At 39.8% G+C, this 24,139-nt stretch overlaps 1 protein-coding gene across 2 annotated transcripts in view; it reads right to left on the bottom strand.

The window, feature by feature from the left end:
• Positions 1 to 24,139, bottom strand: part of Tsf2 (transferrin 2) — a 217,944-nt gene that overhangs the window by 76,085 nt on the left and 117,720 nt on the right. For both annotated transcript variants that reach the window (XM_067144056.2, XM_068226978.1), the window contains exon 11: positions 1,975 to 2,141. In XM_067144056.2, the coding sequence (XP_067000157.2) occupies positions 1,975 to 2,141 (167 nt within the window). The remainder of the gene's footprint in view (positions 1 to 1,974; positions 2,142 to 24,139) is intronic.

Genomic DNA, 24,139 nt, shown 5'->3' with positions numbered 1-24,139 from the left:
GACTGGTTTTTGTACAGATTGTAGATAAATCTTCTTTCTGGGTATCTGATCCCGATCACTTTCAGAATCTCAAATAGCATGGTTCAATCAACATTATCAAATGTCTTTTCTAGATCTATGAATGCCACGTACAGTATGTGGGCTCGTCCTTCCTAATTTGATTCTCTAAGATCAGACATAATGTTAGGATTGCTTCACGTGTTCCTACATTTCTTCTGAAGCCAAACTGATATTCTCCCAACTCAGCTTCAACGTGTCTTTCCATTCTTCTGTAAATAATATGCTGTAAAATTTTGAATGTGTATTATACTAAACTAATTGCGCAGTAGTTTTCACAGTTGTATGCACTTGTTTTCTTGGGAATAGGTTTAACAAGATTCTGCCAGAAATCGGATGAAACTTCCCCTGTATCATACATCTTATACACTAACTGGAATAACCTTGCCATGCTGGTTTCTCCTAAAGCAGTCACTAAGTCTTAAGGTGTCATCAATTCAGGTAGCTTGTTCCTATTCAGGTCTCTCAGAGCTCTGTCCAATTCGCACCTCAAAATTTGGTCTCTCATTTCACAAGCATCAACAGCCCCTTCTTGTTCAAGAACCTTTTTATCTACTTCCTTCTCTTGACACAACTGTTTATGTTCCTGCCATCTTTCTGCGTTGTCTTCTTTCCCCAGAAGATGTCTTTCATCCGAGCTCTTAATATTCATACACCTAGTTTTCCTTTCTCAAAAGGTTTCCTTGATTTTTTTGCATGCAACATCTACATTTACAACCATACAACTTTCAGCATCCTTGCACTTCTCTTTCAGCCATTCCTCCTTAGTTGTTCTGCACTTTCTATCTACTTCAAACTTTAATCGCCTTATTCTTTTCTGCCTTCCTCATTCTTGGCATTCCTGTACTTTTGCCGTTTGACAATCAGTTCTATATCTCACATCTTATTTGCTAATTTTTACTTGAACTTACCTTCCTCCTAACCTTTCTTCAGCAGCTCTACTGATCTCAAACTTCACAACTCTTCACTCTTCATCTATTGTGGTTCCTTAAGCCTTTTCACGTTCCTTGAAACAAATCCCTCACATTCTTTACTTTTACCACCAGGTTGTGGATAATAGGATTAATGAGGTTGTAAACAAAGGTTACAGATCTCTTCATATGATTACGAGGGTATTTGGAGATTGTAGAAAGGATGTAAAGGAGAGGGTGTATAAGTTACTGGTAAGACCCCAATTAGAGTATGATTTCAGAGTATGGGACCCTTACCAGGATTACTTGATACGAAAACTAATCAACATCCAAAAGACAGTAGCACGGCTTGTTCTGGGTAATTTTGGACAAAAGGGTAATGTAATGAAAATGTTTGAATGGGCTGGGATGACTTGGCAGTACGCTCAACTAAGTGGTATGTTCCAAGGTGTCAGAGGAGAGATGGCGTGGAATTATATTAGCAGATGAATAAGCTTGAATGGAGGTTTTAAAAATAGGAGTGATCATAATATTAAGACAAAGGTGGAATTCAAGAGGACATATTACAACAAATAATTGTTCATTGGAAGAGGAATTAAGGATTAGAATAATTTACCAAGGCAGATGATTGATAAACTTCCAACTCATTTGAAGTCATTTAAGAAAAATACTACTATTTTTACAATTTGCTTTTATGTCACACCGACACAGATAGGTCTTATGGCTATGATGGGATAGGAAAGGCTTTAATTAAGGTGCAGGTGTGAAAATGGGAAACCAAAGAAAACGCATCTTCACGGCTGCCAACAGTGGGGTTCAAATCCACTATCTCCTGAATGCAAGCTCACAGCTGCGCGACCCTAACCACACGGCCACTTGCTCGGTCCTAGGTAAAGAACTCAGAAAATCTGCAACTTGGGAAATTTCATTAAGTATAAAATTCATATAAACACATATATGAGTCTCTAACAAATAATCATACAAAATTTCAAAGACATACTGATACCTTTCAGATAGGTCAGTTCAGTATCTGGATCATCTTCCTTGGCAACAGCCACAACATAGTACTCTGGTAGTCCAAGATTGTACACTTCAGCAATAAAGGGTATCAGGTCATATTGCAATCCAGCAGTATAGACATCGCCAGCATCCAAAACTGCTACATCGGCATTCCTACAAACAAAATACTGGGGTCAGGAATACAAAATGGGCATTTGACAAGAACATTTTCAAACTACAGATTACACTGTATTAAAATGAGTGACAAATCATAGTTTCATTTGAATGGTTATTCAACTCACAGAACAATAGGATCTAGGATACAGAGAACCCGCACATTTAACAGCCGAGACCTGTGCATGATATGAAGGTGGATGTATGGTGTGCTATTAATGCCCGATGAATTATCGGTCAGATACTTTTTCAGGACACAATTACTTCCGACCGTTATGTTTACAGCATTCTCGAACCATTTTTTGCAGAACTGACCGAAGAAGAAAAAAGGTACAGCTATTTCCAGCAGGATGGTGTGATGGCCCAAACGGTGCATAGCTCTATGCAACGGTTGTAGGAAGTGTTCGATGGTGATCAGATCAGTAAAGGTCCATTGTCCCCTTGTTCGCCTGATTTAACCACATGCGCATTTTATCTATACGAAACTCTGAAAGTAAAATTTTATAGGAATAATCCTCGGACTGCAGAAGAATGAAAAATCAAAATTAGGAGCACTGTGCATTCCATCCGTATTCATAAACTGCAAAGTGTGTTTCGAAATCTCTTAAGATAAGAAGCTTGTACTGCAACTCAGGGAGATAACTTTCAATATCTTCTGTAAATACTGGTGAGTTCTGCTTCATTTACTAGTTTATTCATTTACTTTATTTATTTAATTATGTTTATTTACTAATTTGTCCTAAGCAAGTATATAGCTGGTGAGTTCAGTTGTGTTAGGTCTCTATAGGCATAATCATGCTGTTTCTTTGAGATGACTACATCCGCTTGCCATTGCGGGCACGGCATTCACTGTCACTCCTTCTCTGCAGTCCTATGCCTCGGTACTCTGCTATGAAGTCTTAAATTATACTTCCTGTATTTCCCTGTACATGTATAACCCTAAGTGTGTAAATATCTAATCTAACTGGTTACTGGTGAACAGAATCAAAATGCTTCCATGTTTCAATGCTCTGATACAAATAAAGAAAGTTCAGAAGAATACATGCTTTGTCACATAGATAAGATAAATCATAATAGACCACCTCTTTATTGCAGAAAACTTGATGCAGTGTCCACAGCATGAGAAAACTCACTCATCTCAACTGGAGCATGAAAGCTGATGGATTGTAGTTTGGGATAATGGCACCAGCAGCAGTAAAAACAACATCAAGTAGAAGTTGAGGGACAGCTTCACTTCACTGTACTATCCATGAAAATGAGGGGGTGGGGAGGATGAGGGATAAGCATATTTTAGGATTTCAATATGAAACAATATTTTAAAATGGTTTGGTGATCGAAAGGTAAAAGATTGGAGTTGGGAGATGGCAGTTACTAACAATGCTTCTATCCTTCCTTCTGCTGATAGGTACTCCTTATTCCAGCTCTGGTGGTCTACCCATCACAATGTCTAGGACTCTTCCTCCACTATGACAAGGACATCAAGTCAAATAATCTTTGTTCTTCTAAACTCATGCACTATCTACAAAAATCACTCTTCTTCTCTTCTTTTTGCTTATTTTTCTTGACATCAGAATTAAATCCATAAGAGATTAGGAAAGGAAAAATATTTCTTTGTATAAGAAATCATATCATTAATGACATTTGTGAAAGTTACAATGTTCTTCAAAGTTTTGTATGGTAAAAATACCAGGTGGCACGCTGCCCCATGTGATCTAGTTTTTTGCAACCTGCAGTGTTACTACAATTTTGAAAAACATTGGTTCTTCTCCCTAAAATGGGGTAATATAATGAGATGTGTGGTGATGGGCTAGAAGACCGCACAAATCATGATCACCACTATTAATTATGGTATCTCAAATGAGCCCATAAAGGTAGCACAAATACGAAGGAGGTGCACACAGTGACCAGCTAGCCTCACAGTAGCTCATTTGGCAGGAGCACGGTCGCAGTATGATAGTAAACAGGGAAATAGATTGATATGCTATGTAGCCCTTACTGTTATTGTGGTATACGGTATAGGATTGGGTTGGACAAGGGTAGGAAACATGTGACAGGATTTCGGTTACCTACATAATTTAACACAACTCCTGCTCAAACTGATGAATTCCAGGGTCAATACAAAAATGTGTGCAAGGGTGTTAGAACTGTCTGACATGTTGCAACATCTCCGGTGTAATAGATCGGCATGCCTCAATGATGAACTGTCTAAGGTGACCAGAACTGGCCGGCTCCTGAGCGTACACCAGTTGTTTTACATGGCCCTATAGGAAAAAATCCAGGGGCATAAGATCAGATGATATGCCGGGCTAGGGTTACAGGTTCTCTTCTTCCTATCCATTTATCAGGATATGTCGCATAGAGGTGGTTCCAAATGACCACTGCCACATGCGGTGAATCCCCGTCATGTTGAAACCACATCCTGCAGTGATCATGGAGTGGCACATAATCAATGGCGGGTGTTAGGGTATCCCTTATTTTTCAAAGTTTTAATTTTGCAATGCATAGGTTATTATTTTATTCATTTGGGCCTAAAACACACGAAAACAATTTTTTTTTCCTTATGTGGAACAGTGCAACCAGTGCCAACTCGCGCGCAAATATATCCATACAAGTTGCGTCACAAGAGTGGCGCGCTCTCATTGTTATTGCCACTTAGTTTTTGCTTATCGGGTAGCTAGCACGGATTGTATTATATTTCAAAGATGTCAGTGGAACTAAGGAGCAGTAAAAAAAAGCATTTTCTTGGTTGGTGAAGTAAATCACAAAATAACAGGCGCAAAATTACCATCTAATCGTCAAGTTCTCGCAGTTCTATTTTTCAACATACGTGAGGTTAAGTTGACTGTTAGTGAAAGCGCAAATCTTGTCATTCGGGAGTGCAATATATTCTGGGAAAAGGCTAGAATACCTACCAGAGCTGTGCCTAATTGTGTTAAGAAGTTAGTGGATCTTTATCAGGTCTGGCGAGAACTGCAAAAAAAATAGCAAGAAGATTCAGGATTTACATAGATGCCGCGAAGAGAACTTCCAACTTGAATTAGATAATTTATTTGATATCGCACATGCTGATGCTCTTGAAAGAATAAAAATCAAAGATAAAATATTTTTGCCTAGCGGGTGTTGACAAATAGTTGGCTGAAATTGAAGAAAGGGCCAGGCTGAGAAAACTCGCAGAAGATAAAAAGAGACTAAAGCAAATGCCTTCCGCGAGCTCATTGGAATCTGCAAGTTTACAGACCTGTGATATACATGAAGACATAGAAGAACAATCTACAAGCTCTGAAGAAAGCCTGGAAGAATTTCTGCTATCTACATCTCTATCTGTAAGTTCTTTAGCTACGTCGACAAGAAGAAAAGATTAGTTGCAACTTTAGACAGATGTCAACTAAGCATCAGAGATTCTGTTTATATAATTCAGTCTGTAGTAGAAGCACTTGGTCTTAGTTCTGACAATTACCTGATCAACAAATCTTCTATTCAACGCATTCGAACACAAATGAGAAAAGATAGAGCTAGATCCATTAAATGCAATTTTCAGAATAATGTGCCCGAAGTAGTTACTGTTCATTGGGATGGAAAATTGTTACCTGCTCTGGACGTAAGAAGTTCTAAAGAAGAACGCCTACCAATTATTATTTCATACGATGAGGAAGAACAACTTAATAATAATGTCATTTGCTTTACGTCCCACTAACTACTTTTACGGTCTTTGGAGACGCCGAGGTGCCGGAATTTAGTCCCGCAGGAGTTCTTTAACGTGCCAGTAAATCTACTGACACGAGGCTGTTGTATTTGAGCACCTTCAAATACCACCGGACTGAGCCAGGATCGAACCTGCCAAGTTGGGGTTAGAAGTCCAGCGCCTTAACCTTTTCGCTGCTAATATTGTGAGCGACTATCCGAACCCTCGGTGCTGAATTATTTTTTTAAAAATAAAATGCCTCACAATACATGAAAAATATGAAAATTGTGCAAGATATTTCACATGAACTGGCAAATAATTCCAGAACAGATTTCATTTTTATTTTTTTTCACAAAAATTAACAACGCAAAAAATCAGGGTTGTCCATGTGAGCCAAAAATACACTTTCCTATAAAAAATTATATATTCCATTTGCACAAGCGCTAAATTCTCACCAAATTAGACAACACTCTTTCAACAATTACGAATGTGAGACATTTTAGCTATTTTTCAAATCAGGGTTGTCCATAATAGTCAAAGTACTCACTGGTCATCGCCTTGAATAGATCGGTTATGACTAATTATTTCATAATAAAAAGCAATCAAGGAACATTTCACTATTATAGTAATATAACAAAAATTCAATTTAAGCCAGGGTTGGCCAAAATAAGAAATGTAGTGAAAACACCAAGTTCTAAAATATCAACTCACCTAATTTACACCAAATTGTTTCATAATTTACAACAGACACTCCAATGTACCGTCTTCAAAACTTCACTAATGTGTGGTATATTTCGAAGCAGGGGTGAACACAGAGGGCCACGTCACATTTGATGCACATGTACCGGGTTTCTCGCCTCTTCTTTTCGCCAGTTGTTGTGTTGGAGCAGACATGGCAGCATCTTGTAGGAAATTTCTTCTTTGGAGTAGGCTGTACAGGGGATGGGAAATGTCTCTCCGTTAGTCTGAGTGGTTGGTCACCAGATGTAGGACATCCTCTTTTACTGGTTTGTCTAGATACTTCTGGACGAGTTCCCTTATAAGCTGTAGCTGGAAATCTGCTAGTGATATGTTCTGTCCTGTTTTGACATTGAAGAGGGCATGAGAATTTAGTACAGTGATGTCCAGCTAGTGGAAAAAGAACTTTCGGTACCATTTCATTGACTTCCGCACACACTCTGTAGAACTGATCATCATGTCTGACCGGTCAACAGGACCCATATACTTATTATACTCAACAACGCAATGGGGTTTCTCTGCAGGCAGTCTTGTCTGTCTGTCCGTCCTTCTTCCCTGTAGGTATCATTTTGTCTATATGTCGCGTGGTCAGCATACAAACTTCCCTATGATCGAACCACTTGATGGCAATCATGTTATCTGTCGCTTTTGATTCAGTTTGTCCTTTCTTCAATTTTGTAGTAAATTTCGGCATACCCCTCCTGTTTCTCCTGACGGTACCACATGTGTTGGTTTTGTTTTTGTGTAGGTGATCGTACAGTTGTGGACTTGAATACCAGTTATCTATCCACAATGTATGTCCTTTCTGCGAGTACCTTTCAATTAGCGTCAAGACAACTGCACCTGATACCCCAAATTCATGTTCAGGAATTATTTCTGTAGTTGACCCAGTGTAAACAATAAAATCCAGCACGTAACCGGTCTCACAATCGCAGATAACAAATGTCTTTATTCCAAATCTGTGTCTCTTAGATGGGATAAACTGTATGAATGAAAGCCTGCCTTTGAAAAGCGTCAAACTTTCATCAATGCAAATGTTTTCAAACAGGGTGAACGTTTCTCTGAACTTATTTCTGAGATGGTCAATTACAGGCTTTATTTTATATAACCGGTCACCTTCAGGCTGACTGTTGTTGTCATTGAAATGTAACAACCGCAATAATAAGAGATACCTGTCTCTAGACATGAAATCCGAGAACTGCGGGGTCATTATTAGAGGATCAGTTGACCAGTATTCAAGATTTGTAAGTTTCTTCATTCTTGCCATAAGCATTTTCAGGGCGAAAAAGACGTACAGTTCTTCAGGCGTGGTTTCCCTCCATTTCTGTAGCCTTGAACTTGGAGACGGTGGCATTGTTTGCGTAACAAATACAAAGTACTTGTTTGTTTCAACTGCTATATGCTCCATGATTTCTCGTGAAAAGAAGCACTGAAATACATCTAAAACCACTGGTTCATCATGAATCACACCGAATGGTATACCCGATGAACTGTGATCAAAAGTGTGTATTACAGGACTAAACATATTACCCATGCGCCATTGAAATAAATCAGGTTCAGAACGAATTCTTTTCCTGGTTTGTGGAGCTGGTACTTGAGGCTCAGCACTATCACTGTCACTAGAACTGTAATCACTACCCAAATCACTGATATCTGAGTACTCATCTTCCGATTCAAGGGTATTCACAGCTTCAAGTTCGAACTCGGAAAGAACGCGCCGTCCGCTACTTGAAGCCAATTTTGCAAACCCTGGATACAGGTGTTTTGCGGGACTGCCAACCTAGGTTGTGCGCTGAGCTGAGTGCATTAATTCAGATATTTGACCTAGTTAGCGTTAAAATGCAGTCTCCGTTTTGACTGATGGCCCATTATACTGTTAAAAGATGTAGCTTGCTGCCTCTCAAGTTTGAAAAACAAAGTAAACTCCAAAGGTATACATTTCCTGTTCAGAACTTTAGCTAAAGTTACCGACGAGATATCTCGGGCGCAGCAAGGACGTGACGCATTACCGCTCCCGCGATATCTCGGGCGTAGCAGTGTAAAGGTTAACCGTCTGAGCCACTCAGCCCGGCCAAGAAGAACAACTTCTTGCTGTGCCGAAGTTAGACAACTCTTCCAGCAAAGAGCAAGAAAAAGCAGTGTCAAATGCCCTTCATGACTGGAACCTGGATAATAAGGTACAAATAATGTGTTGTGATACAACAGTATCTAATACAGGACGCTTGAACGGAGCTTGTGTGCTTTTAGAGCAAAAACTAGAAAGAGAGTTGTTACTCTTTCCTTGCCGCCATCATATTTACGAACTGGAGCTCAAAAGTGTGTTTGAATCAAAGATCCAACAAATCACTAGCAGTCCTGATATTCCGCTGTTCAAAACGTTTAGAGACAACTGGAAGAATATTAATCCCAGTGCCATCGAACCGTGCACTGATTTTGTCCAACAACATCTCTGTGAGGCAAATATTATTGAATTGGTGACGTTTTTTTAACAATGAACTGGCAAAATTGACTGTACGAGATGATTTCGCTATTGTTTTTCTGGGTGGAGACATTAAAAATAAAATAAAAATCAGACCTCCTGGTGCAATGCATCAAGCACGATGGATGGCAAGAGCTATTTACTCCTTAAAAATGTGTTTACTGAAGTCCCAGTTTAAAATGAGCGCTAAGGACAAACAAGCATTAACTGCAAAATTTAACTATTTTAGTGTTATTATCACAAACAAGACATTACAGAGTATTTTAAACTCCTAGTGTTCTACTGCTTGTTCATAATCATGTAATAATGGGGCTTACCACTTGGTTGCTGTGGAGTACCATACGGGTTTGTGACGTTATGTGAAATCGAGTGCTCGCAAGCGATTCCACGTTAATCCAGACACCTCTAGTGCACTACACTACATGACAGTCAAGCGAAACATTTAACCTCCAATGAAATTAATGCAATTTTGCTAATAATAATGAATATTTATCATTTAAATAGTCATTTTTACAGTATTTACATTTAATTTGAAGCACCCAATGACTCAAATATATATTAATATTATGTAACTAACACATATCTAGGTTATGTTAGCCGGGTGGTCTGTAAAAACAGCAGGATGGTGCACCAATTAAAAAAGGTCCTACGGAGAACAATGTACCAGGCTCCAGTCAGATGGCCCTCGAGGACATGGGGACCAACGCGGTGATCATCCACTATACCACACCATACGTTCATGTTTAACTGTACCTAAAAACGTATCTCTTGTACCCAATGGGGACTTTCCACACTCCAGTAGTGCATATTGTGGTGATTAACAATTCCATTGTTGTGGAAATGCAATTCGGCCGTAAATAAAATGCTCGCTAAAAGGCAGGATCAGTGTCCACATGTTGTACGGTCCACTGAGAGAACGCCACCTTGGCTTCGAAATCACGACCGGGAGGTCCTGGTGTAAGTGCAGATAGTACAAGTGAAACTGAGGGTATGCAATATGCAATCGGCTGTCATCTAACTGGATAGCATTTTGGCTACAGGTAATGCCCCTGGTATGCATTCTGTCTAGTTTCTCCAGAGATGAGTAACATCTCTGTCGCTGGAATATATCACGAGGGAGTGAATATGACTTTTTTTTTTTTTTTTTACAATTGGCTTTATGTTGCACCAACACAGATAGGCCATATGGCGACGATGGGATAGGAAATGGGCTAGGAGTGGGGCAAAGAAGTGGCCATGGCCTTATTTAAAACATATTCCCAGCATTTGCCTGGTGTGAAAATGGGAAACAATGGGAAACCATCCTCAGAGCTCCTGACCGTGGGGTTCATCCACATGATATAAATCTCATGATTCCTGAATTGACAGTTAAATTTGGTAATATAACAATTTATTGCACAAATGATCCTCCTGTTCAATGTCTTGATGTACTGAACAGGAGAATAATTTATGCAATAAATTGTTATAATAGCGAGTGGGGTTTGAACCCACTATCACCTGAATGCAAGCTCAGAGCACAGTGCTGCTAACCTCATGGCTAACTCGCTCGATGTATAAACTTTGTGTTGTGTTGTGACTTGCCTCAAAGAAGGGGAGTTCGTGGGGCTACATACCTACCTGCTGTTGCATGTTGTTATGATTCCAATGGGGCCCTCTCTGTGTCCTACGAAGCTTGAAACTTGTACAACGTAAATAACTGGCTGTGCCCTACCAACAGCGAAAATTCATAATGGCGAAAGATTTACTCGCTACAATGGATTGTCGTTATATCCGATTTTTCGTAGAAGTCGGCAAAAACCCCAAACACATTCAAATCAGTATGACACTGCAGTCAGTTTGTTCAAAACTTGCATTTTTGTGGATAATATCCACATTGCAGCTTACTCATTTGTTATATTTTTCGAGATACAATACTACGTGAAAGTGTATGTTTAATTTCATTCTGAAAAAATTATAGTATCACTCCAGAGGCCTCATTTCCCTAGTACGCCTCTTCAGTGACACCTAGGCCATCTATAACAGCTAATGGTGGACCAGATGAGGATCCAACCAGCCTTCAGGCTGAATACCCAACACCAGAGGCCTCTGTGCAAATGTTTCAGTTTTCTTCTTCGAACAGCATCAGCTAACCTAACCGTACATGTATCGTGATGATGATGATGCTTGTTGTTTAAAGGGGCCTAACATCGAAGGTCATCGGCCCCCGTATATGTATCATGAAAACATATTTCTAGCGCACGTAGAGCAATAATAATAACCTCATCGCTACATATTTACATGGGAGTAGCCTTTTTGAAATTTAACTAGACACGAGAAAATATTAACTATCCTCTGAAATCAGTGAAGTATAAATTGTATATCACATTCTTACTTAATTTCAGTATAACATTAAAATTAAGCGATCGTTTATTTCTTTATTTCTACCAAGTTAACAATTGTTATTGGCCACGTTATTTATGCATTTATTATGAAAATGTGTTACCCTCTTTCATTTTGAATTTTCTTTAGAAAACAGCAGTCGACGGGTATTACTAATCGACTCCGATATCGTCTTTGAATGTCGACGAGAGACCTTGCAAGTGTACACAGTGAGAAAACTATACCGAAGATGATCGATTACATTTTGTGACAAATGTTTCAGGTTTCTTATTCAAACAGCGTCACCTAACTTAACTTACCCGTACTATATGTATCGTGAAAACATATTTCAAACACCAGTAGAGAAATTATGACCTTCTCGCTATAAATTTTCATGATAATAACCTTTCCGTAATTTAACTAGATGCAAGAAAACATAAACTAACCTCAGAAATCAATTATGCACTCTGCCATATCCCATTCTTAGTAAAATACAGTATTTAGCATTAAAATTAAGCAATCGTTTACTTCACCCTTTATTTTTATCTAGTTAACAACTGCTACTGGACATATTATTTACACATTTAATGTGAAAACATGTTGTCCAACTCACTGGCTGAATGGTCAGCATTGAGGCCTTCGGCATAGAGGGTCCCGGGGTCGATTCCCGGCTGCGTCGGGAATTTTAACTGCGTGTGATTAATTCATCTGGCTCAGGGACTGGATGTTTGTGTTTATCCCAACACTTTCATCTTCACACTCAGACAACGCACTACCCTACCAACCATCATAGAAACATGCAATAGTGATTACGTTCCTCCACATAGGGTTGGCATCAGGAAGGGCATCCGGCCGTAAAACAGAGCCAAATCCACATGTCCGACCCCACAGATGTGGGAAAATCGGTAGAAGAGGAATAATAATAAAATAATAATAATAATAATAATAATAATAATACAAAAACATGTTCTCTTTCATTTCCATTTTTCTTTACGGAATAGCAGTCGATGGGTATTACTAATGGACTCCGACATCGCCTCTGAATGTTGATGAGAGAGCGGACATAGTAATAATAATAATAATAATAATCGTATGGCCTCAGCTACCGTGTGCAGACATTTCAATTTGACGCCATCTGGCTGTCTGCTCGTCAATTTCGACGTTCCGTTTTACTCTAGGCCCCCACTAGATGGCAGACCGAGTAAACCGAAACTCTCTTGGGCGTCTATGGCTGAGATTTAATGAATTTTGTCGGGTAAACACAGTGAGGAAACAATACTGAAAATGATTGATTACATGCAATGTAATCGGTGGGTGCATAAATATTGGCAACAGAAAATTATTGCGCATGCTTAATCACTCGCAATAATGGATACATCAGTGACAGGGCTGTCACTGTAACCGAAGGATAATACACATTTTAATTATAGGAATTTTGAAGGGACTGAGAAAAGTGACGTTATAACGGGCTTCTCGTCATATGCCGTACTCACTACAGTTGACTTCTACTGTATTAAGCATGCAACCTTGCCACATCCCAGGCAACTGGCGATTTAAAAACATTAAATATTACTTGCGTGGGATCCGAACCTCCACACCTTCAAGCGCTGTCCACTATCATATCTGCGACTGCGCCCCTGTCAAGTGAACTACTGTGAGGTTTGGCATGCAGCAGGCAGTTCCCAGCCTATGCAATACTTGTTACTGGTCTGTGTGTGCCCTTCGTATCTGAGCTTGTTATATGGGTTCATTCGCAATAATACTTATAAAATTAATGTTGTAATGGTTCACCTTTTCAATACTATAATATGCAATATTTTTGAATTACATTACTAAACTAGGGACTAGTTTCGGCCTTGGCTGGCCATCATCAGCCTTAATGTAATACATCTAATGACTAAACAAATGTACAAGTACACAACTGACATAAAAAACAAATGTACAAACACACAATTAACATTAAAAATCCGGGATGAACTATGCGTAAAATATGAAAAAATAAATTAGGCTCTAAATTCTTAGCATCTGGAGTACGCTCATCATCCAACCTCTTCCTTGCGTTAATATTCATAGAACTGTTAGTTCCATCACTGCCAATCATTACAATTTCAACTGCAAAACGGGAACTGGTAAATGTTGAGTCTGTAGTCTGGTCATCAATCACCAAGTCTACTTGAGTGATATTAGCAGTATGCAAGCCACTGAACGCCACTGTAAATAACCACCAGCTGATGCAGAAGTGTTAGATGGTGTTTCCACATCTACTAACGTAAATAAAATGAAATGTTCCCGTAGTGCTTGTTAAAATCATGTTGAGATGCTGTTGGACATTGTCAGGATGGCATATGAAGATATGGTTAAAACTGATACATACTTAATTTGTGGCTGGTATAAATTCGCAATTCATTGCAGTGACCATGACCTCAATAAATGCTAGATAAAATTAATGAACTGAAGGAGAAAGTGTGTTAGTCAAATGGCATAGGTTATATGAGACTTACCTCTCTTTGCGGCATGTGGTGCGTGGCCTATTATTGTGTGCCTCATACTAACAGTTGTGAGATTCAAAGGAAGAGGAAGAGGAAGGGGCGCGGCAAGGAGAGAGAGGCAGAGCAAGGGGTGAGGTTGGGGAAGGAGAGGGGGGTGAGGTGGAGGGGAATGGGAGGAATTAAGGTGGGGCCGAAGGATGTGGGAAAACAGATGGCTGCTGAGGAAAGGTGCTGTGATGCATGTGCTGTTCTACAGCTGAAAATTTATTATATTTTAGGGCATTGACGTGTTCCAAGTACCTTATATTAAAGTTCCTCCCAGTCTGTCTGATGTAAGAAGAATTACAACTGTTGCAAATAATCCTGTATACTCCTGATTTTGAAAAAATATTGAACTTGTTTATGGATGTGGCATTATCTACGACTTGTGCATTCCTATTGTTGGTTTTGAAAACTAGGTACTTTTACATCATGCTTTTTAAAGATGTTGGTGATTTTATAAATTTGTTCACTGAACATAAAGATAGAAAGGGAGGAGTTGTTTTGTTTATCTTTTTTCAAGGTGGTAGAAGGGCGATATATATATATATATATTTGTTGATTATTATTTCAATAAAGAAACTGTTGTATCCATTATTATTTAGCTATATTACGAATGGTGTTCAACTCATGTTTGAGGTCCCTTTTAGACATTGGAACACTGAAGGCTTGGTACACCATGCTGTTGTACGCTGCTCGTTTGTGAATTTGGGAGTGTGAAGAATCATGACGGATTGTAGTAACTGTTTGGGTGGGCTTTCTGAAAATCTTATATCTTAGGGGAAGGAGGGGGAATACCGCGCATGTAAGGAAATATGTTGATAGCAACTGAAGGGGAATAAAACCAATGGATAATATCGATATTGAAAGAAATATGAGAAAGTACCTTTGCGCGGTATTCCCCTAGCCACAGGGTAAAACCGCGCTGTGAGTGGGGCAATACGACTCAGAAGGAAGCAGAGCATCACTGCGTAGAATTTACAACAAAATATTAATATTAACCGAAATATTAATTTATTACACATATAATAGAAAAAAGGAAAAACCCCAAATAATAAGGAATAAAAAATTACAAGAAAACATCTAAATTTTATATCAATTAGGCCTAAAAAAGTTCGGAGAAATTTTCTGGAACACATTATAGCATTATTAATGTGTCTGTAACTTATTTATCAGCACTTGTAAGGAAACTGGTGTCCGACCCTGCGGAGTAGCGGGCAGCGTGGTCCGCCTGTTTCCCGGCGGCCCCGGGTTCGATTCCTGGCCAGGTCGGGGTTTTTAATTGTAAATGATTAATATCCCTGACCTGGGGACTGGATGTTTGTGTCGTCCTTAATGTTCCTTTCCTCATATTCAACAGTTTACATTTCTGCCATTTCCAAATACACGCAGGTTCACAACACATGGTGCAAAGTAGGGGCAAAAGAATTTCTTAGGTCGACGCCCCGAATAAATAGCATTAAAAAAAAAAAGGAAACTGGTAATGTTCAACAATAAAACTGGTAAGTTGAAACCACATAACTATTTTTCTTCTTCTTCTTCTTCTTCTTCTCCTCCTCCTCCTCGCTAAGTAGGCATATATCACAAGTGTAATTTTCAGGTGTGTCCCAGCCACTGCATTCTGAATACGACCACAAAGAGCACAATACACAGCGATACCACAGCTCCTTACCCTGTCCGTATTGTGACCGTATCGGTCATGCACATATTTATTTATTAATTAATTATTTTAGGCAGTGAAAAACTTTTGTTAAGCTCCCTTGTAGATATTACAGAAAGTTGCATTAGGTTGCACCTGCTTGCACAACGCTTTTAACTTGGTAAACACGACTCCGTAATAACTGAAGGAATCCAGAGAGAGAGAGAGAGAGAGAGAGAGAGAGAGAGAGAGAGAGAGATATGAAAAATGACGAGGAAAGAAAATCAATACTAATACCTCCACCAGCTAAAAAAATGGCCGAAACACGGTAATGCCAATGTGCAAGTGTGATTTGTATGGTATGATTTCGAGATATGCATAACAATTAGTAGGGGAAACCGCGGCATGTCATATGTTTTCATAATAGACCTCTGCCAAAATTCGAGTTGTTTATAAAATGTTAATGTGTGGAAAAATATGCGATCATCTGATTATATAACTACTAATAGCGTCCCCACACTAACTAAATACGCAGAATCCTCACGGGGAATTCTGGAAAGGCATCATTTTGATAATAAATTTTAAATAAACGGCCGATCAATGCAGGTTCCGCACATAACAAGAGTACTTAAGAATCTGAGTCACACATTTGAGCGCATTACCGATGTCATACAACATGTAGACGTAGACATGTAGACATGAAGACGCACATTATTTCAACAACATTAGAGTTGTTACAATGCAGAAGAGGACCCTGGGATTATGAACGTGCTAGGCAGGAATAGCAGTGGATTCGAACCTGTGACCCACGTCATTGCCATGAGAGGCTAAGCGACAATGGGTGGTGTGAATAAAAATGAGCACGCACTCTTTACTCGCGAATTTAGAGCAGGCACTCGCAATGAGGTGAATAAAAAACGCCTGTCGGAAGCCATCATTCACAGCAGACCTGTGACCTTGAGCACACACTCCAGTCGCTCGAGTAGCAGAGTGGGCGCTCCAGATTTCTGGTGAATAAAGATAAAGCAGGCACTCTTTCCGGTAAGCGCCTGCTCATGTTTCCTTGAGCTAACTCAGTAGGTGACTCCAAATGATAGTGTCAAGTTCAATAGCATGGCAGAGGTAATGGTGATGGTTAATCGGAAAAGAAAATTATATAAACTTCGCAGAGAATCATCTCAACTTGATTACAGAGTGTTATAAAGGTCCAGTAAGGAGCATGCTGAAGAGCCTCTGTGGCTCAGACGGCAGCGCGCCGGCCTGTCACCTTAGGGTCCCGTGGTTCAACTCTCGGCCACTCTATGTGGGATTTGTGCTGGACAAAGCGGAGGCGGGACAGGTTTTTCTCCGGGTACTCCAGTTTTTCCTCTCATCTTTCATTCCAGCAACACTCTCCAGTATCATTACATTTCATCTGTCAGTCATTAATCATTGCCCCAGAGGAGTGCGACAGGCTTTGGCAGCTGGCACGATTCCTATCCTCACCACTTCTTTCATTCCATTCCTGACCCGGTCAGATGATTGGAAACGGGCTGTGGATTTTCAGGGAGCATGCTGAATGGTTAGCAGAGCATTTCCATGGGTACTCCAAAGAAACGACAGGTGGTGCACTTACAAATGAAGAAACAATGTAAATCTTCTTGCGTTATGTTGGTGACCCTGGGTTTCAGAGTGGAGTTGGTGAAGACATCTCGGAGAACTGTGTAAAAAAATATTTTTGCAGGTTTTGACATGAAGAGAAATGAAAGCAGATTATTAGATAAAATTCCAACAAATGTTCCTTAGATGCAGGAAACCAAACCAAACCCTATGGCACTACAGCCCTTGAAGAGCCTTGGCCTACCAAGCGACCGCTGCTCAGCCCGAAAGCCTGCAGATTACGAGGTGTTGTGTGGTCAGCACGACAAATCCTCTCGGCTGTTATTCTTGGTTTTCTAGACCGAGGCCGCTATTTCACCGTCAGATAGCTCCTCAATTCTAATCACGTAGACTGAGTGGACCTCAAACCAGCCCTCAGGTCCAGGTAAAAACCCTGACCTGGCCGGGAATCGAACCCGGGGCGTCCGGGTAAGAGGCAGGCACGCTACCCCTACACCACGGGGCCGGCCTTAGATGCAGGAAGCACGGGCTAAATGGCAAGAACGTTTGAGCTTCCCTTATGCTGTCAGAACTGTAGACTGTACTCATGTACAAATTCAGAAGCCACATGTTCATGGGAATGGCTATATTTACAGAAAAGGCATCCCTAGCATTAATGTACAGGCCACTTGCAATGGAAAGGAAGAATTCAACCAATGTAGATGTATCACGGCCTGACTCTGTCTATGACGTCCGGCTCCATAGCTAAATGGTTAGCGTGCTGGCCTTTGGTCACAGGGGTCCCGGGTTCGATTCATTAATTTCCCTGGCACGGGGGCTGGGTGTATGTGTTGTCTTCATCATCATTTCATCCTCATCACGACTATGGGCGTCAAATCAAAAGACCTGCACCTGGCGAGCCGAACCCGTCCTGGCATCTCCCGGCACTAAAAGCCATACGCCATTTCATTTCTGTCTGTGACTCCCGAATTTGGAGGAACTCCGATGTTTGCAGAGTTATGACACCTCTGAAGGAGGTCGAAGAGATGACAACTTCTGCAGATCTTACAACTTGCTTATGTCACGCCGACACAGATAGGTCTTATGGCGTAGGAATAGGAAGGGAGCGGCTGTGGCCTTAATTAAGGTACAACCCCAGCCTAGTGTGAAAATGGGAAACCACAGAAAACCATCTTGACTATCTCCCGGATTAAAGCTCACAGCTGCCTGCCCTTAACCGCACGGCCAAATCATCCGGTACTGCAGATCTGTCTGGCTCCTTAAAAATTTAATTCAATTGTCAATATATTATTTTCAACATAATTAATGTTTGTCAGTTACGTTATAGGCCTACCATTTTCCTCAATTTATTAATGTCGTAATATTCAGGCTATGATTTCCTACCTTTCAGACGGCCGATGATAGGGTTATTCTCCCCCTGCGTCAGATTAATCAGCCGCTTCTCCCATTATTATAACGATATGCATTTGTTTCCCGTACGCCTTAATTCTACTTTATATTTCAGTCTTGTTTTCATGTTTTGTAATTTTTTAGCAACAGTTGTTGGACGGAAATTCTTCTCCTCCTCCTACCGCTTTTCCCACCTCTATGGGGTCCTGGGTATGAATTTTGTCGCACATGTAGATTTGGCCCTGTTTTACGGCCGGATGCTCTTCCTGACGCCAACCCTAGTTGGAGGGATGTAATCAATGTTGCATGTTTCTGTGATGGTTGGTAGCGTAGTGTGTTGTGCGAATATGAAGAGGAAAGTGTTGGGACAAACACAAACACCCAGTCTCCGGTCCAGAAGAATTAATCAGAGGCGATTAAAATCCCCGACCCAGCCGGGACCCTCTGAACCGAAGGCCTCAATGCTGACTATTCAGCCAATCAGACAGTTGTTGGACGGAAATGTTTAAGTTAAATTTAGCGAGTAATTCATGCTAAACTGCATTTATTGCACTTGTTTTCTTGTGCTTCTTATCCGGTAACTGTGACTTCGAAAACATAATTGTATGTTACGTTAAAATGGAGATAAAAGCAGACTGGAATTCCACACCGTCGCCTGCCATGTTAAGCATTGAACTACCCGGAAGTCATCGAAGTGTTATCACAGTCTAAGGTGTTATATACATGGCACGTGCACGACCTTGATCAGTGACACTGAGTTGCTGCTCCATACACTCGAGTGTGCGCTGTGCTTCCGCCCTACATTTTTATTCACCGCAAATGCTGAGTGGAAGCTCATCGGCAGGAAGACACTCAGGCACTCAGTGAGCACACGCTCACTTGCTTAGACTCATTTTTATTCACACCACCTAATAAGGGCCTTTTTCCTGGGCCCGCGTCATGGATTTCACGACATGACGATAAGTACAAAAATATAAATTTTTATCTAAATAAATGCACGGTTATGTAATATGTAGATCACATAAATTAGGTTAGAAATGTAAATTGCATGTATTCTTGAATTGGAGAGAGAACTTGTGAGTGGTCTTCATATTGTTTATATATTCATCTAGATGGGAAATGAAATTCTATTATATGGGCTAAAATTTCGGGCCTGAAAAATATTTAATGTACTGCATGTACGTGATTTAATGGAAAAATATCAGTAATTCTGTGAGTGCTTTGGATTAGGTGGGAAAAGTGTAGATTTGTATTATTGATAATTTCAAACCGTGATATGTATATTTTATTTTATGGGATATTCAAGCCTATTTTGGTAATGCATGGCGACAGTGTCTTCAAAATGCACTATCGGCTTATATCATGAAGATAGGAAGGCACTCTTGTTTTAATGTAATTTTGCATGATAAGATGTAGATGGCTGTATTAATTATATGCGCAACTTGTGACAAGCCTAAGACAACGAACAAACGCCATCCCATTTAGATAAGTGTTTTTCTTTAATGTCAAGTATTTCCCTTTCTGTATATGAGAATAACATTATGGATAATGTTTAAATCCATATTTGCTTTTTTTTTTTTTTTTGTCTGAGTTCAAACTGTAGGAAAACATAGGCTGAGATATTCTTTGTAGTCGGATGGATGTGAACCTGGACATTCTAACTCCATGGGTGTGAAATTGAGAAGATGAAGAATAGTGGCTTGATATTGAATTAAAGAATTGTAACAGGGCGGTGAATTAATAAGCCAGTGGAGCTTTGGAATATGACATGAGGATATCAGTTGAAATGATATTATTTACCATGATGTATTTTAAGGGAGACGGATTGGTCTCGCCTTGAGTTGTTGACAAGAAATATTCTGCGGTCGGCCATTATTTGGTGTGGTTAGACATTGTAGGATTTATGATTTAGAGAGGAGTGAGTGAGCACTTCCCTTTGAAAAGGGTCATTGCCAAGTGTATTGTTCAAGCCTGTCCACTAAGACTGAATGCAGGGAAGTTTGCATAAGCCGATTACATTTTAAAGTATTCTTTTAAGTCTTTCATGTTTATTTATATAAAGAAATTAAATAACTGGAGCGCTAGTATTATTATTGATTTGTTGACCTTATGAATAACTGAGAAGGGGAGTTTTCATACATCCGTTTGTCGATGTCACCCTGGTGATCATTGGTTTGAACTCCAAGGCAGACCTTGGATTTTCTTTGTCACACAATTTTTTCTTTTACGTTATACAACCAGTTGCATGCGTATATTGTTTATAGTTTGTTTTAAAATATGTGTACATATTTTTTTTTGAATGTGCTCCTTGAGTTGTGTTTAATTTTTTTGTTTGGATTCCAAAACGAGTTCTGTCTCGTTATTTTGTCATCGGATTCATTGTGATGTGGGTTCGATTTCAAGACCCGACATCAATTTTTTATTTTTGATGATTATGATTTTATACACTAGTGTTCGCTTATTCCTTTGTTTACTTATTTGGTAGTATAATTAATTAGTTAGGCGACCACTCCAAGTTGTCTCAATTTATATATTTTTTGCATAGATAATTGTCTCTTCTAATAGTGAAGAAGGATTTGTAATGAGAACCGTCGCATTTATAAGGATATTTCTGTTCTTTAAAAAAAATTTGTACTGATTATTTAATGTAATACTTATTGACTTGTCAAAAAGTGAATGGAACAATTAATTTCGATATTTAATCGATAAATATTAACTAAATATCAATTCATTAATTTAATCAATGAAAGGAGTGGCATCTCCAAATTTGTATTTAGTCCATCGGACATTGTATATTTTATTTTCATTATATTATAATTATTCAGGGTTAATTTCAATTAATCGTGATTTTATCGAGGATTAATAAATAGGTTTTAAAAACTTTTTTTTGTTTGCCTGTCATTTTGCGGGAAAAACGTTGCATCCTAAATTTCCCTCCGTTCATTTATGCCTTTAAGTTAGTTATGTGTTATATTTTGATCTTTTGTCACGAACGCACCATAGCTCTGGGAAGCCGTTGGTTTAATTCTTTGGAACGGAGGAGTGCAGTTGATCCTTGCACGGTCGAAAGAGCTTTTGCTCACCCATCATTTTTTAAGTTTATTTTTCTTCATTTTCCTAGATGAGGTGGCATTTGACTCTAGACTAAAAAGGTCCCATACCATTGAACGCCTTGACGTATGGTGCTATATGGTGGTAGCCCGATATTATGGGTACTATGATGCTGTCATGTGGTTCTATGGGGCAATGGCGAGGGTGGTAAGGTTGCAGTATTCACCACAAACTAAGCACACGTCAATATCAAATGGATTAACGTCATCTAGTTCATTGTCATCAAACAATTTCCCTTCATCAATTTCACCTGACTCATCAGATTCTGATTCGTCCAAACAAACTTTTTTCTGCATCTCCTCTTGGGCTTTGGACACAATTTCTTTTCCTTTGCCCTAATTATTTTCTTTAAGATATCTAATTTATTCTTCCTTCCGTCACATGAGCTCTGCTTTTGCTTCGACTTGAAATCTAGTAACTTTTTCTTTATGGGACTGCTGGTCAGTACTTCCGAATGCTGTTTTTCCCTTCCTCCTGACTTGGCCTACCAGATGCTTTTGGATCACTGTGGGGAATAGGAAGAATATCAGACACTTTTAAGCAAATGCGATTCCTTTGTCAGAGATTGTGAGGAATGAAGATCATATGATGGTCCAGGTTCAGGCACCTGCTGTGGTACAGTTCTCAAAGGAGTGCCTTCTGAAGTCCCTGAGTTCAGTCCTTCATCACTTTCATTTTTAATCACATTTGTAATAATAGAACAAACTGTATCAGGAGTGGTTTCGAGTGCAGGCACAAAATCTTGTTCAGAAAAATTGTCTGGGTTCAGCGGACAAATACCAGCTGCTCTAAATCCAGAGATTCCTTTCTCCATAGTTGCAACCTTGAGGTAAGCTCTGTTGAATATCTCTGCAAGTTCATAGTGAGTTATTTTCTCGTACCCATGAGTCTTCAAATATAGATCACATTCCCGATTGAAAGAATTTTTCAACTAGCCAAAAAATGTCAAGTCCAGTGGCTGCAGCCGGTGGGAAGTATGAGGAGGAATTGATACCATAACAATTCCCTTTTCCTTGCAATAATAATGTATTCTCAATGAAATGTGGCTAGCATAGTTATCTAATATCAGTAGTACTGGATCGTTCTAGTGCCTTATTACCATTCTGGAAGTTACAGTGTGTTTCACAATTATGGATTACAAATTATACAGGTATTTACATTAACAAAACTTATATCAATATCTATGTACAACATGTGTTCCATGACATAACCTCACACATCACACGATCATTCAACTATGTAAATAACAGTAGTACTAATACTAAATGGATACAACGCTTTACGGCTATACATACAAGAAATAATAATAATAATTACGACGGTAAAATAATAATAATAATCAAAAGATAACAACAATAATAATAAAATTCAAGCTCGATATCTACATTAGTTACTAGGGTTGGGCAGACCGGAACAGTCAGTTGTTCCGGAACATTAGGAGCTTGAGGTGGAGTGTTTCGGTACAGTGTACGTGTGTAGTTACGGCCAGCGTAAAGCTGCTCGGAACGTGAAGGAACAGTCGGAACACTGAAATTCGCGCCCAATAATAAGGCTGCTTTTAGCTGAAGATTTTTTTGGTCAATATAAAATACGAGGGCTATTTTTTTTTTCAAGGTCCGATTGGTCATGAAATGAAACAGCAGTACAAATTTGACACTTTTCTATTAGTAACACTTACTGATACATCACAGCTATTTTTCAACATAGTCGCCTCACAGATTGAGACATTTGTCGTAGCGTGGTACCAACTTGTCAATGGCCTCTTGATAGAACGTCGCCGCCTGCGCCTGTAACCATCTTTGTACGCCGGTCTGCAGCGCCTCGTCGGTGTCAAAACGCTGTCCTCCTAGCCAGCGTTTCATGTGAGCAAAGAGGTGAAAATCTGATGGCGCCAGGTCCGGACTGTATGCTGGGTGATCGAAAACATCCCACTGGAAACGCTGCAGGAGGTTCGTGGTGGCAGCTGCAGTGTGCGGCCGAGCATTGTCATGGAGGAGGACAATGCCTGATGACAACATACCTCTCCGCTTATTCTGAATTGCCCGTCGTAGACGTTGAATAGTCGCACAGTATGCGGCTGCAGTGATGGTGGAACCACGTTCCATGAATTCCACCAACAGAACTCCTTTCCGGTCCCAGAACACAGTAGCCATACACTTTCTGTTGGAGAATGTTCACTTGAATTTCTTTGGCTTACTCGAGGAGTGCGAATGCATCCACTGTTTGGATTGCTCTTTTGTTTCTTCCGTTTCAAAATGAACCCATGTCTCATCCCCTGTGACAATTTTGTTCAAAAAATCCGGTCCTTCATCATGGTAGCGCTGGAGAAACGCTAAAGCGGCGCCCATTCGCTGTGTTTTGTGACGGTGAGACAGCATCTTCGGAACCCATCTCGCACAAAGTTTGCGGTACTGAAGTGTCTCACTCACAATTGTGTAGAGAGCTGACCTGGAAATTTCAGGAAACGAAGCACTC

The sequence above is a fragment of the Anabrus simplex genome, chromosome 3 (genome assembly GCF_040414725.1).
Source record: "Anabrus simplex isolate iqAnaSimp1 chromosome 3, ASM4041472v1, whole genome shotgun sequence".
Lineage (NCBI taxonomy): Eukaryota > Metazoa > Arthropoda > Insecta > Orthoptera > Tettigoniidae > Anabrus > Anabrus simplex.
Note: the sequence above shows the minus strand (reverse complement) of the source record. Positions and strands in the feature narration are given on the sequence as shown.